Source organism: Hippocampus guttulatus, chromosome 5 (assembly GCF_054856545.1).
Source record: "Hippocampus guttulatus isolate MCC_2025c chromosome 5, RoL_Hgut_1.0, whole genome shotgun sequence".
Classification (NCBI taxonomy): Eukaryota; Metazoa; Chordata; class Actinopteri; order Syngnathiformes; family Syngnathidae; genus Hippocampus; species Hippocampus guttulatus.
Genome location: NC_141265.1, coordinates 2049708 through 2065029, shown reverse-complemented (window position 1 = coordinate 2065029; position 15322 = coordinate 2049708). Strand labels below are relative to the sequence as shown.

Sequence of the window (15322 nt, the reverse complement as noted above, 5' to 3'; positions counted from 1 at the left end):
ATGACGCACGACGGAGCCCAAGATGATGCTTCAAAACTCCAGGCCACAGTCAGCGTGTGCGGACCACTGGCTGAGTAATCGGGCAAGGAAAAAGTGGAGAGAAGACCATTTGAAAACAGGTTGAGGAGTTCTCGATGGACATCTAAATTCAAAATAAAACACGCACTTCGAAAGATTTTTTTTTTTTTTTTTTGAAGAGTAAATTCTAACTGAACTACTGTATTTCGTCACCGTGGTTCTTTCAGTTTGCGTCTGCAAGTGCACTGGGCAACTGGAGCCTTGAGGGGAAAGCGGTTGAGTCAACAATTTTTTTGGTTTCACAGACTTGCGACTTGAAGGCGCGCGTCGCAGCATGTCACTTTTCAGCACGCTGTGGGTGTACTTTTTTTTCTTCTGTCACCAAGCTCTGACCAATATCATGAGCGATGAAATAGACGTGGTGGTATTTTTGCCCAAAAATGACACTTATCTTTTTTCATACGCGAGGGTCGCCCCGGCGATTCGTTATGCGCAGTTGAAGCTGAAGACTGCCGGAGCCCCCTACTCCGACTTCCATTTCAACATCCACTTTGAAAATTCCAATTGTGTCAATGATGCGCTCTTCCACTTGGTGGACAGGTCGTGCGTGAAGAAACCCGATCTGATTTTGGGTCCGGTATGCGAGTACGAAGCGGCAGCGGTGGTGAGACTGGCGTCACACTGGAATATTCCGGTGATCTCAGCAGGTGCCTTGGCCGCAGCTTTCAGCAACAAAAACACCGAATTCTCCCACCTCACGCGCATCGCACCATCCTATGTAAAGATGGCAGAGACCTTCAGCGCAATTTTCAAGCACTTCTCATGGAAGACCGCCTTGCTGATCTACGAAGACGACAAGGAGGAGCGGAACTGTTACTTCACCGTGGAGGGGATATATCATCTAATGACTGACCTAATCAGTAAAACATATGCTTTTTCCCATGATGACCCGCTGGACACTGACGACATCATCCAAAGCATATATGACACTCAAGGTAATGCACCAATTCGTTCTTGAAGAAAAGAAAAATACATATCTCGACCTCAAGAATTGTGACGCAATCTAATTACATTTTTAATTCATATTTCACCGTATATTTTGTGCATTTTATTCTAAGTGGACTATATTTGATTCCGGTGTAAGCCGAGTGAGATTTACACTTGGAAGGAAGTAAAATATTCAGTCAATTTGACCCAAAGTAAAGTGGATTAGTTGTACTCCAAACTATTTCAACCAACATTTATTTGATGAGAACAGAGGTTATACCTCCTCACGCACATTTTGCAATGGTAAGAGTCTTATGTCTTACTCTGATCCATTCTGATTTGATTTCTGAAGACATACTCCCGCTTTAGTGATTTACAGTGAATATTTGACTCCCCTTTCACTTGTCTGTTAGTCTTTTAAGAGTAAAGTGTAGTCATTAACAATGCCTTCACCAACTGATTATTACTGAGTAGTATTGTAATGCCACAGAATCGAATCACCCCTTGTAGAGATATATACGGAATTGGCTTTGATTGGAGAGATGCATACCTCTAATTAAGGGTGCAATGGATTTAAAAAAAAAATCCACTTTTGGATCGTATCACAGTTTTGAGTCATGGATCGGATCGTTTTTTTCGAATCAGCCTTAAAAACACACATAACAAATAGAACTTTTGTGTTTATTTATTTTATAAAACACCGTTAAAAGAAAGTCAAATGGCTTATAACCGTTTACATTTAGAGAATACATACGATCCCAATATGAGAGCAATATTATCATGCTTGGTACCTTCGTTGGGCCATAAATGAAAAGGACATCAAAGTGCAATTTAAGCACCATCAGTTTCCTTTGACAGGCATGAAAATATAACCACTTGTCAGCAAAATTCAGAATTTTGACACCCAAATAGGTAACCTGCTTGAATCGTGGAGCGATTAATTTTTTGGGGTTATGGGTGAGACGCGAAGGTCTAACAGAATTTATCATGGATCTTTGAACATGTTTGAGTGTCTGGCGAGATACTGGAGTTAAAAAAATAAAATAAAAATCAGCCTTCACTGCAACAAGTGGATAAATTGTCATCATGTAGAGTAGCTCAATGGACCGCCTGACTCCAATCCCGCAGTCGTTCTGAGCAAATGGTTCTGATTCTACTGTCAAGGGGAGTTGCGGGAACTGAACTGAAGCAATGGTATTTCAGGGACAGCGGTTACTACAGTAGACATCTTATCATGTGAACAAGATACAGGTTCTCATTATTGGTGCATGAAAGGGTTTAAATAATATTTACAAAGTAGAGTTTGAGCTTTGACTTGTCTGTCAAGAGTCCTCTGGCGCTGTGCTTTGGTGGCCCTGGTTGCATGCTACCTCACCGCTAATGTGAGTTCCACTTCCTTTCCAAATCACACACAGATTCACTGTTTAAATTCCATAAGTGTCATATCATAATTAGTGTGCGTGTGTGTGCGCGCATTTGTGTGTGTGTGTGTGTGTGTGTCAAATGTTGCCTTCATAAGCTCAATGTGTCCAGTTTTTCCCATTTCACACATTGTAACAAAAACAAGCAAGCAAATCGACTTGCCCTCATCGGATGGATGAAGCATCTACTCTATCTATCACTCCATCCAAGCTTTGTCTGTCTCTTGTTTTTATTGAATTTTTCTTTTAAAATGCATCAGAATAATGCTTTAAATGAGTGCCCATTACATCGATCGCGATTGAACCAGTAGATCGCGGGCTGGTCCCAATTCAATCGCGAGGGGCGTAGAGGAGAGAAAACAAACAAACAACCATTTGTGTGTCTTTGTGCATGTCAGTAATATAGTTTTGTGTGTTAATATAGACTGCGCCCGAATCATCCTATCGGTCTCATTTTCACAAAAAGTATTTAAAAAATAAAATAAAATAAAGCAGGTAAATCTTTAACCTACGGCGGTGCGTGACCTGTGTCACCGCAAGTTGTGAGCGCTCAACAGTCTGCAATTACAGCTTGTGATCAGAGCTCTTGCGCTATCTTTTATCGTTATCATTATTCTCATTCAGAGTTTGTTTCGTGTACAATTCACCGAGGACACGGGCAAAGAATAGAAATCTAGAAGGCCGAGGGAAGCACAAAATAAATTCTATGGGGGCGTTTGCGAACTCACAACAAAGGAATTAATAACATATACAATTCTGAGACAGTCCAGTCTCCTACATGCATACAGCATGTATTTCCTTCATTGTAAGTTTTATAGAAGGCTTTTATTTTTTTGCGGCTCCAGACATATTTGTTTTTTGTTTTTTTTGTCCTATATGGGTGACCAAACGTCCCCTTTTGCTCGGACATCACCACATTTCTACACTCTGTCCAGGTGTCCAGCGGGGCTTTATACATTCATGGAAATATCTAGCTTGAATTGGTTTTCACGGGACCAATTTTATGCGTTTAATTTGACTGATGTTTTGCATGACAAATACGGTAATAGGATTTTTTTTCTTTTTTTTTCTCTCAGAAGTAGTGGAGTGCACCGTTACCGCCGTGTGTTAATATGTATTTCTCTCATTGCATAATAACATAATAATAGATCATCATAATGAAACTGGCTGAGGGTGTTAGGTGCTGAGGTGTTGCATAAGCAGCTGATTTGTCCTTCAGAAACGGTAGACTACAAACATAGTAGTGTTAGTTCAACTCCTTTCTTCATCTCCCTTTGCAAGTATATGTCACGAACTCTGAGAGCAAACCACAACATGAGATTTTATGATTGATCCAAGCACACATGCCTTTTTGTCTACTTTAAGTGTATTTTTCTCTTCATATCATCAACACAAACCTTCTTAATCTACACCATTAAAGCAATATCACTGGGTCATGAAAACTTTTAGCCAATGTGGCTAACCCAGGGGTGGGCAAACTTTTTGGCTCGGGGGCCGCATTGACTTTTAAAATTTGACAGAAGGGCCAGGTCAGCACGAGCTATGGAACATTAAAACAAAAACTGCATTTGTTGACAGTCCATATCAAACATCAACAGAACAAAAGCATGAAAGTACGGTATTAATATACTTTTTTTAAATGACAAAAGTGTTGTTGACCTATTTTAGCCTGTGCATCGCTGCAGATGGGTTGTGATCAGACCAGTAGAAGTAGAGCGATACAGAGGTACTAGGTGGTCGAAAAGATTGCCCCGCCCCCCCCGTGTTCTGCAACTTCAAGTCAATGCGCCACCTGGCGGTGAAATGCCTGTCATTACAAGTCCAATTGAAATGAATGCAATCATTCACATCGAACCTTAATTATGCACCAACCTTCGGCGGGCCGTATTAAAAAGACCAACGGGCCGGATTCGGCCCGCGGGCCGTAGTTTGCCCACCACTGGGCTAACCACTATATTAATCTCCTCGTCACACTGGTGTGTAGTTAGCCGCAACATCACGTATTTATGTGGCGGTGGTGCTGCCTGTTTCTCTGATATCTTCCGGCATGCGCTGCTCATTCCACACCGCAGAAACATTGTAGCCCAAATAAAGAAAAACACATAACACTTGGGCGGCCCGGTAGTCCAGTGGTTAGCACGTCGGCTTCACAGTGCAGGGGTACCGGGTTCAATTCCAGCTCCGGCCTCCCTGTGTGGAGTTTGCATGTTCTCCCCGGGCCTGCGTGGGTTTTCTCCGGGTGCTCCGGTTTCCTCCCACATTCCAAAAACATGCATGTCAGGCTGATTGGACGCTCTAAATTGTCCCTAGGTGTGAGTGTGGGCGTGAATGGTTGTTCGTCTCTGTGTGCCCTGCGATTGGCTGGCAACTGATTCAGGGTGTCCCCGCCTACTGCCCGAAGACGGCTGGGACAGGCTCCAGCACCCCCCGCGACCCTAGTGAGGATCAAGCGGTTCGGAAAATGGATGGATGGACATAACACTTGAGGGAAAATGTATATTTTCGGGTTGTGGGCATAGCTTAATAGCTAACTGCGTGTTGCAGTGGTAGAATTGGGGCAAGTTGTTATCAATAAAGAAGCGCCGATTGCGCCAAATGGCCACAGAAATTAGTCAAGTCAAGTCAAGTCAACAGTATTTATAGAGCACTTTCAAACAGCCATCGCTGCATACAAAGTGCTGTACATGGAGCAATTTAACATGCACAATAAACAGTAAGACAAATCGGTAATAAAGGCGGTAGAAAGCACCAAACAGTAAAACCAAGAACAAATCTAAGTCATGCTGAGTCGAATGCCAAAGAATACAAGTGAGTTTTGAGGAGGGTTTTGAAGATGGGCAGCGAGGAGGCTTGCCGAATGTTTAGTGGGAGGTCATTCCAGAGAGAGGGACCAGCAACAGAAAAGGCTCGATCCCCTCTGAGCCTCAGTTTAGTTCTTGGTACTTCTAATAAAGTCTGGTCCACAGACCTGAGGCGCCGGGCGGGTGCGTAGGGGCGGATGAGCTCAGAGAGGTAAGGTGGCGCGAGATTATTCAGAGATTTGAAAACAAATAAGAGGATCTTGAAAATAACTCTAAAATGAATGGGGAGCCAGTGAAGGGATGCCAGAGTAGGAGTTATGTGCTCCCTCTTACGAGTACCAGTCAAGAGGCGAGCGGCGGCATTCTGGACCAGCTGAAGGCGCTTAATGGAGGACTGGCTGACTCCAAAGTAAAGGGCATTGCAGTAATCGAGCCGGGATGTGACAAAGGCATGAATTACCATCTCAAAGTGTTCATGTGAGAGGAGAGGTTTTATTTTGGCCAGCTGTCTAAGGTGAAAGAAGCTGGATTTAACAACGGCACCAATTTGCCGATCGAGTTTGAAATCACTGTCCAGTTTAAGGCCCAAGTTTGAGACTGTTATATATTATTATACTGTTATAAATTAGGGCAGTTATATAGTGGGAAGGGGCTCATCCTGTTCCTTGGTTGCATTAGGTCGTCCTCGTTTTACCCTGCCACTCCATACCCCCCCAAAATAGCTAAATTTAAAAAGACGGTGACAACTGAGAGGGTGAAAGAGTTTCACAGTATCTCAGCATTTCAGTTCTAAATTGATCTGAGTCTTTGCACGTTTTCAACACTTATCTTCCAATATATCGTATTTTACAAAAAACACAAACGTAAATTTAGGTTAATGGGACACTGTACATCTCTAAATTATCCCTCGATGTGATGGTAGGGTGTGAATGATTGTTTGTCTGTGTTCCCTGCAATTGGCTGTAGTACTCCACCTACTGCTTCAGCACGCCCGCGGCCTTCGTGAGCACACCCAGGGACAAGTTAGAGTGTTCAATCAACCGACCATGCATGTTTTTGCAATGTGGTAGTAAAACTAAATACTTGGAGAAAACCCACACGGGCACGAGGAGAACATGCAAACTCCACACGTAGGAAGGTCGGGGGCCCAGGATCGAATCCTGGACCTGCACTGCGGACGTGCTAACCATTTGCTGACAGGCGGACTACATACAATCTGAATTGGTCACCAGTCAGTTGCAGGGCACAAACAGAGGTGCACAAGCATTCACACCCACATTCACACTGTCACCGAGTGGGAACCGATCCCACGCTGCCCGCACACAAGTCCGGCGAGTGTACCACTACACCATCAGTTTGTATATACAGTATATGTCTGCGCTAGACACATAAGACATTCCCCAGTCACTTCCTTATCTGCACGTGGCCTCACATTTAAAATAAAACATACAGTAATTTGTGCAAACATTCACATTGAACATTGGAACTTTATTTTCTAATTGTCAAACTTATGAGTCGTGCTGTGTTGTAAGTAAAGCTTCCTGATTACAGTCGTATTATTTAACAATTAATAAAAATCAAAGGATGGAGCAAACACATATTGTCGCACTCCCCTCTGATGTTACAACTCCAGAATCTGCACTCCTATACACCTTCTGTTGGAAATCTTGCGAAGTTAAAATCAGTAGCTTACTTTCATGGTAAACCCCATAACTTGCATGGTACTGCCTAGCGGGCCAAAGACAGCAATATCATTCTGCACATACAGTAACGATAAACAGGAAATGCATCACTCAACTTACCCAGCAGTCATTCGGTCAACACTAACTGAGACGGAATAATTTAAAAGCTTTGCACCGCTTAAATGTCTTTTCTGTCCTCTGTTCATTTGGAATTCAGCAACACACTGTACATCCTTGTTTTAGGACTAATGATATTACAAATTGGTACAACAGTCCTTTATATCAATAAACTCTTGTGTTACAAGTTCGAAACCAACCCGGCACTTGAAATATCTCATTCACAGTCAATTGGTGTACCATGTGCAGCCAGTGGAGACAGTTTCGAACTAGTATTGATGCTCCGGTAAAATGGAAATCTGAAAGTTTTGAATGATTGCCGGTTGCCAGAGTTGACCCATGGAATACCTTACAGAGCATACACAGGGCGAGCTGTGTGTGGAGAGCTCAGTGTAATTAAAGGTGCTGTAGTGCTGGCAGGACTGAGGTGAAGTTTGTCCCACTGACTCAAGGCATATTTCAGGAGGTGTGTTTAAGTGACAGAGTTGTGAGGAATGTTCCAGCCAGAGTCTGAATCTTCCTTATTAATGCTAAGGGTGTGAGGGGTTTTCCATAGCTTGGCTTGTTTGTGTCTTTTTCGAATTGATTTATTTATTTGTTCATATATTTCTTTCTTTATTTAATATTTATTAAATGGCACACCAAATAAAAAGGTTTATACTTCAAAAAATAGAAACGGTTTTATGCTGAACCCTTTCATGCACCCTGTAACCTGATAATATGATAAACTGTCCACTGTCGTAAACGCTGTCCCTGAAATGGTTAACATAGGTCAAAATGATTCTGTGGCATGGTGCAAGTTTGACATCTATTCAGTTTACTTGTGCAATAGCCTTGGAATGAAAAAAGGCCTGCAAAAACTAGCTGATTTGAATACGGCATTGTTGTGATTATTCCAGGTCCCGCCCACTTTTTGGTTGCTCAATTCAGGCAAAATGGCTGAGCAGCGACAATGTAGCTGCACCCTGTGCAAAGCTAAAACTTTGCATCAGCTACCAACCTCAAAGGAGTTGAGGAATTAACCGCTTCAATTTATTTGGGGAGAATCTTCTCATCATTTCTGAACCAGAATTGTCCTGTGTCAGACATTTTGTGCAGGATGGCTTCGTCAACATAAGCTGTCACGCACTCAAAAAAAATTGGTTTCATTTTTTTAAGCAACACATACTGTACACACATACAAACATACACATTGATCACTCAGCCTCAGTGTGTTCGCTCAGCAGCTACAAAATGACAACCAGCAGGGTATTGTGATCATGTATGGATGGATACATATGGTTGCACATAAGTGGTGTGCCGGTGCGCATGAACACTCCAATTTGAATATTGTGCTTCCGTTCAAATCCGTCACCGAGCTTTTGCGCACCGTAACAATGCAATTCAGTCTTTTAGCTCAGGCTCTGCAGCCTTAATTTGAAGTCAAGTCAGCCGCCACAACGATTGATTCCGAGGATCAACTTCAAAATAAAAGTGAAGTTAGGCGTTGCTATCCATGTCCGATAATGCATCAGAATACGTCCTTGCGGTCCTTGGTCGAAAAAAATGATTGGCCACAGGGTCCCATGCAATTCATATGTGTTAAATATGAATTGAATGTATTTTTCTGAAACTGTATATTTTATTGTTTTTATAACCTGCCATTGTGTAGTAGCCCCAGTAGCCTGTTGTAATTAGGAAATAAAAAGTGAAAACTGAAAACAAGTTTATTCAGTTCTATTAAAATGACATGTCCATCCATCCATCCATCCATCCATCCATTTTCCGAACCGCTTGATCCTCACTAGGGTCGCGGGGGGTGCTGGAGCCTATCCCAGCCATCTCCGGGCAGTAGGCGGGGGACACCCTGAATCAGTTGCCAGCCAATCGCAGGGCACACAGAGACGAACAACCATCCACGCCCACACTCACACCTAGGGACAATTTAGAGCGTCCAATCAGCCTGCCACGCATGTTTTTGGAATGTGGGAGGAAACCGGAGAAAACCCACGCAGGCCCGGGGAGAACATGCAAACTCCACACAGGGAGGCCGGAGCTGGAATCGAACCCGGTACCTCTGCACTGTGAAGCCGACGTGCTAACCACTGGGCTACCGGGCCGCCCGATGACATATCCACACATATTAAAAATTAACCTTGCCCAGATGTGCCACAAGGCTTTAACGTCGTCCAAGACGTCGGTGAGTTGGGGAAAAAAAATTGAGTTCGAAACAACAACCTCTGGTGCTCATGTAAGGACCACGGGACAATTTTTTATGTATTAAAAAAAGGATACGTTCTCCCAGTGGTAATGCGTGCCCTACTCGTGAAGACTGGACTGGCCGGGTGTGGAAATTGAAGTTGGGTGGATGGAAATCTGTTGATGTGATTTGAAGCAAAACAACCCATCTGCTGAGTGGAAGCCAGGTGGAAAAAAAACAAAAACATTTGTACTCACAATCACACCAAAGCTTTTTAACTCAGCGGCGCAGTAGATCAATTAAACTCTATTGGATTTAGGGATTTTGACTCAGCTCAAAAGTAAACCAAAATGGGTCAAACATTTCATAACCCCACACTTGGGTGGATAAAACTACCCAGGTTTTTAGTATGTACCCATTCAGAAATAATTATATTATGATGATCTAGGAGCAAGTCAGTGAATCATTGAGAGGGGTCTTGAATTCTGGAATACCATTTGTACCAATTCTTGCATTCATTTGACATTGAAAAATGACTATTGGACTAGATATCAACATTCCAGGTTTTATTTTCAAAATAGCACAGATAGATAGCATTGTTTGGAACAAAGTGCGTTCCAGAACTGGAACAGATACACTGCATCCAAAATACATCCACGGTGCTTCACCACCCCTCCACACACACACACACACACACACACACACACACACACACACACACACACACACACACACACACACACACACATACACATTTTGTGAAATTATAACCTTATTCCAAAATGTAATTCATTTATACTTGTTGGTGAATACTTGAAGCCCTTTTTTCTCTTCTTATGCTCTCCTGCCACCACCTTTTCTACACATAATCAATGCCACCTCTGTGCACCTGCATCCGCTCTTGTCAGTTATTTGTCTCTCTTTTGACAATTGAGGTACTCACCACAGCTGTTCATAGCAAAATTCACTACCATTTGCCTTTCCAAGCTCCTTTCCTTCATACTAAACCTACCCACCACCTCCTAGCCTCGATGCCCTTCACCAACATGCTCAATGAGGTCTCCTCCAATCAACACTCTCTGCCCTTGAGGACTACTCTCTATCTCCTGATCCAACTTACTCCAAAATGTCTCCTTCCCGTCCCAACTCGGGGGGGCATCACCACTGACAAAATTCACGATGACGCGTTCAGTTTCTGGCTTGACAACCATCACCCCTCTCTGAGTTTCATTTCCCCTCGGTAACATTCTTTACATACTTTTCTGTCAGAATCAAGCTTGCACCATTCCTCTCTCTATCCAGACAGTGATAAAACAGTTTGAACCCAACAACCCGCACACCCTTTTCCTCCTCATCACATCGGCCAGCTCTCGACTGACATTTAACGTTCCGACTCTCAAGACAACATATGTTGTTCCTCCTAACCAAAGCACTCTAATGACCAGTAAGTATCGTAGATTGAATGCGTGGAAGGCTCAGTTGTCTGTTTCTCACACCGACGCCATTGCATGTCGTTTTTTTTCCCCCTCTAAATTAGCCCACAGAAAGGTGCAAAAGAAAGCAAAGCTTGCTAGCAATAGTGTTTTTCGGAAACCTGATTGCGTTACAGTACTTTCAAAAAAGAAGGAAATAGCTCAACAAGGCAGTGGTGTTCATGTTTGTGATCAGGATTATGAATATTAGATTGACCAACCACATTTTTATAGATCCCCAATTATGCTAAACATAGGTACACACAAGCAAAGAGACAAGTAAAACAACAAAAAAACCTTGCACTTCGGTGGATGCAGCAAGGCGAAGTTGGCCGCCCTCAATGGCTCTCTCTCTCTGTGAAAGGAGGTGACACTAGCCAGCAATGGCAAGCTTGCAGGCTCAAGGTTGCACCCGTGTAAAGCAGTCAGTGGTCACCGCAGCGAGAAAAGGTTCCATCTTTGACCACTGTATAACACAAACTGTGTTGTGTTGCATTGGTGGACAACAAACATGGACGGTGTTTGTTTGTTTTTTCTTCTTCTTTCTGCCTACATTCTTGCTGCTGGAGGCTATAAATTTCCCCAGTGTGGGACTAATAAAGGATATCTTATCTTATCTTATCTTATTGTGGGATGCAGTGGCCATTTCGGGCCAGTAGATCGTCATGGCGAATGTACGTACACAGAAAGGCTAAAACTTGGCACAGTTATTCGCTAGCAAACACAATGTGGTATTTCTTCATAATAAAAGTGTGTTTTGACTCATTTCTACATTGTACTGTCTCTATAGGGGTGTTCACACGGCACACATTTGCTCCGGCGCTGCACCGATGTATTTTGTTGCGATATATTTTGCACCGCAGCAAATTGTGTGGAGCGTTCACACGTACAAAGCCGCTGAGCGTGTCTGCACCGGCACAGCGTCGGTGCAGCCCCACTTGCGTTCACGCGGCAATTTCTGCAGCGGGGCAAAACGACAGAAAACAAATGAGCTGTCGTGTTGGTTCTTTTTAAAACGTATACACAACTCTGGTCAGGCACGTCCTTCTCCTTCTCGGTCTCGGTGCCTTCTGCTCGAGAGTGACCGCCCCCGAGAACGTAAATCAACGATGACTTCAATGACACTCAGAAAAGCAAACACGTAATGCGCCAAACAGAAAATCAAGAGAGGAAATCACAAAATAAATTATATGGGGAGCGGGGGGTTGTGAACACACAACAAATGAACAAACTACACAAACAACTCCGAGACAGTCCAGTCTTCTACAAAAGGGAAGATGTTACCAGCCAAGTCTTGTGTCGTTATTAAACAAACACATGGCGGAAGTCCGACAGAGCACGAAAGCAACGCATTCTCGCCGTACGTAAACTCTTCACAAGCATTTGCTCTGGAGCAAATTTTTAAACCGCCTCCCTGAGGTGGATCAAATTTGGTCCGGTGTAAGCTGTTTTCCGGGGCTACGCCGGAGCTAATTTGCACGTGTGAACGCTCTACTGGGGCAGCCCCGGCGTAGTACCGGACCAAATCTTGCCGTGTGAACAACCCCTTGTTTTTAACCACACAACTAGAAAAATAAGGGAAATATGCGTTTGTTGTGGGGCTGGAACAGATTAATTACATTTTCATTCATTTCGATGGGGGGAACATTACCCCAATTTTTGAACGTTTTGGTGTGTGAACGGAACACATTAAATTCAGAAACCATGATTCCCATAAAATTGGTCAAATTACAGCCTCAAGGTTTGTTTTTGTTTGTTTGTTTGTTTTTAATAACGCCACATTTTGCTCATTGTTCTTCGCAGCACTTCTCAAGCTCCATCAGGTTGGATGCACACCGTTGGTGCACAGCCATTTTCAGATCTCTTCAGAGATATTCAGTCGGATTCTGGTCTGGGCTCTTGCAAGGCCACTAAAGGACATTCAGAGAGTTGTCGTGAAGACACCTTTTTGATATATTTGTCGTGTGCTTAGGGTAGTTGTCCTGCTGAAAGATGAGCCAAGTCTGAGGTCAAGAGCGCTGTGGAGCAGGATTTTATTCCGGACGTCTCTGTCCATTGCTGCATTCATCTTTCCCTCAAATCTAAATACCGGTAGTCTCCCAGTGACTGTTGCATCCCTAAACACACTGACATTGTCATTATGAAGTGTTGTAAGTATAATTGTGAAAGGAAAAATGGTTTATTTTGGATTATTGTTGCAATCTAACAAAATAAAGAAAACGTGAAGCGGCGAGAAAATTTTCTGGATGCACAGGATTACAAATTACAAATGATTACAAGTTGCACATAGTTTGCACAACAGCAAAAAAGAACGAGATTACTTCCGAATTATTTTTAAGTGGCACATTTAAAAAAAACAAATATCCCCCCCCACTTAATATTCAAACCAAAATAAAGGTTTTCAAAAACAAAATACAGCCAAATGCCCAATACACCAAATCAATCAATCAATCAATAAATCAATAAAGTCAGACAGAACTCCCAAAACAAAATCAAAACCTGTGCTATCTTCTGCGACTTGCCGGGCTTGAGCCCCGGAGCCCCCGCCAGAGAATCCACTCTTTCCGAGATTGGCCCTGAAAATAACAAACTAGAATTGAAGTGATGCCTGACAAAAATCACAGCACACCACAAAAACCCACTCCTACTCCCACAAATTCCATGGCTGGTTCAGACCCCGGATGAGCCCCCAGTTATGACAACCCTTCCTTATACTGGCAACAAGAAAGGGTGTAACAAATACTCACACAAAACTTGGAGTAAACACTCCCAAAACCAACTGCCTTAGTGCAGCGCAAAAATGAAATGAACAAATGAACCAATGGTTGTTATTGCGAAGGTCCTTGACCACACAAATCAATTAAGTGGCTAAACGGGTGAACTAATGATCCTAATTTGATGCACTTAAAATCAAAAGACGGTGGTACAAAAACACACAACGAGACAACATTCGACACAGCCAGCCACCCGTGAAAGCAATGGAGTGATTTTTAAACTGTGGCAATTGATGAGTGTAGCTGGTGGCACACCCAGAAACCAAGAACTGATTAAGTCACTCTCGCCTACACTGATTGGAAACGACTCCCCCCCACCCCCCCACCCACACACACACAATTTTGATCATACTTTGTTTCTTTGTCTTGCAGTGGTGATCTTGTGTATGGAAGCCAGAAAAATTCGAGAAATTATGCTTGCTGCACACAGGCGTCGACTGACCAATGGCACTCACATGTTCTTCAATATTGAACTTTTCAATGCATCCTCTTATGGTAAAGCCTCCGACATTTAAGATTCTGTCGAACTGATACACGCAGTTCATTTTTCGAGATCATGTTTTTGTGATTAATTTAATATCCAAAATGTGTCAAACATACATCATATTGTTTGTTGCTTGTTTTCGGGATGTTCCTAAACTGTGTTTCAGGCAATGGGTCATGGAGGAGAGGAGACAAATTTGACAACGAAGCAAGGCAAGCCTATGCATATTTGAACACTGTGACGCTGCTTCGGACAGTCAAACCGGAGTTTGAAAACTTCTCAATGGAAATTAAAACGGCCAGTGAAAGTATGGGACTGAACAACTGCCAAGACTGCGGAAGTGTAAGTATCTCCTTCCCGTCCCAACTGTACAGTTTATTCACTGTATCAGTGAATAAACCAAATTGTCATGGACTGTATACCAACCGGAAAATATTACCGACTCTTTTGTGGTAAGTTTACAGATGCTTTGCTGCTCACCTGCTCAGCTGCTCGCTGGCCTGCAATGATTTGGCCTTTAGCACTTTTACGTACATCATCAATTTGGCTGGATTTTCACTGAAGTTCCCATTTCTGATGTCGTGTCTACATTTTTTTTTTTTTTGTTAATATCTGAAACAACCCACACACTACTCAAATGCATGTCGACAACCACAACTGCATAATTATAGTGAATAAATAAATCAATCAAATATTTCATGTTTTCGTTGGACTGCACATTGACTCATTGGTTTACATGCGGGTATTGTTTATTTAATTCATTTTCCACAGGAGTCAGAAGATGTTCTATAGTTGCGTTACACTGTTCAGTAAGTGTGCAGGTCCATGTATAGGGCGCATGCAGTGCTTCCATCTGCGGTTACAAATATCCCAAGTCAATTCATCATGTCTCTTGTGAAATTAGTTTTGTGATCATTGCTTGGTACAAAAAGTGTTGGTGATGTTCAAGCAACCGGATATAACCTCTCATTATCATTCCTGTACTCATCTAAATGCATGTTGGGCTCTATTTTTGTGGACAGTATGTTAAAACTGGGGTATCTTGATTTTGGTACTGGCGCAAGACTGTTTTGCATATTTGGGAATTTTGCAGAGTGTGCTATTCTATTCTGGGTATTCTTGCGGACTAAGGGCATTTTCTTTTATACAAGAAAGTTGACTAAAGGTGGTGTAATGCTGTTTTGGTGTATTTGATCAAGGTGCATGCTCTCTGGATATGTGAGGTGGATGTCATCTTCAGTGTGCATTCAACCCTCCAAATTATTGTAGAACTCAACTAACTGAGTTCCTTATGATTGTCTTCATATATTTTAAATCACTCTCCTTGGTCGTGGCACAGCAATGGAGGAGGGTGGTGGTGGTTTACACAATGACACATACGAGTGGG

At 42.8% G+C, this 15322-nt stretch overlaps 1 protein-coding gene across 2 annotated transcripts in view; it reads left to right on the top strand.

Moving 5' to 3' along the window:
- The window catches only part of npr3 (natriuretic peptide receptor 3), a 28059-nt gene continuing 12737 nt past the window's right edge, over window positions 1-15322 (top strand). For both annotated transcript variants that reach the window (XR_015101031.1, XM_086112409.1), the window contains exons 1-3: window positions 1-1013; window positions 13824-13946; window positions 14102-14277. Coding sequence is in view for 1 of the 2 variants with exons in the window: in XM_086112409.1 (XP_085968535.1) it covers window positions 353-1013; window positions 13824-13946; window positions 14102-14277 (960 nt within the window). In the remaining variant the exon portion in view is untranslated. The remainder of the gene's footprint in view (window positions 1014-13823; window positions 13947-14101; window positions 14278-15322) is intronic.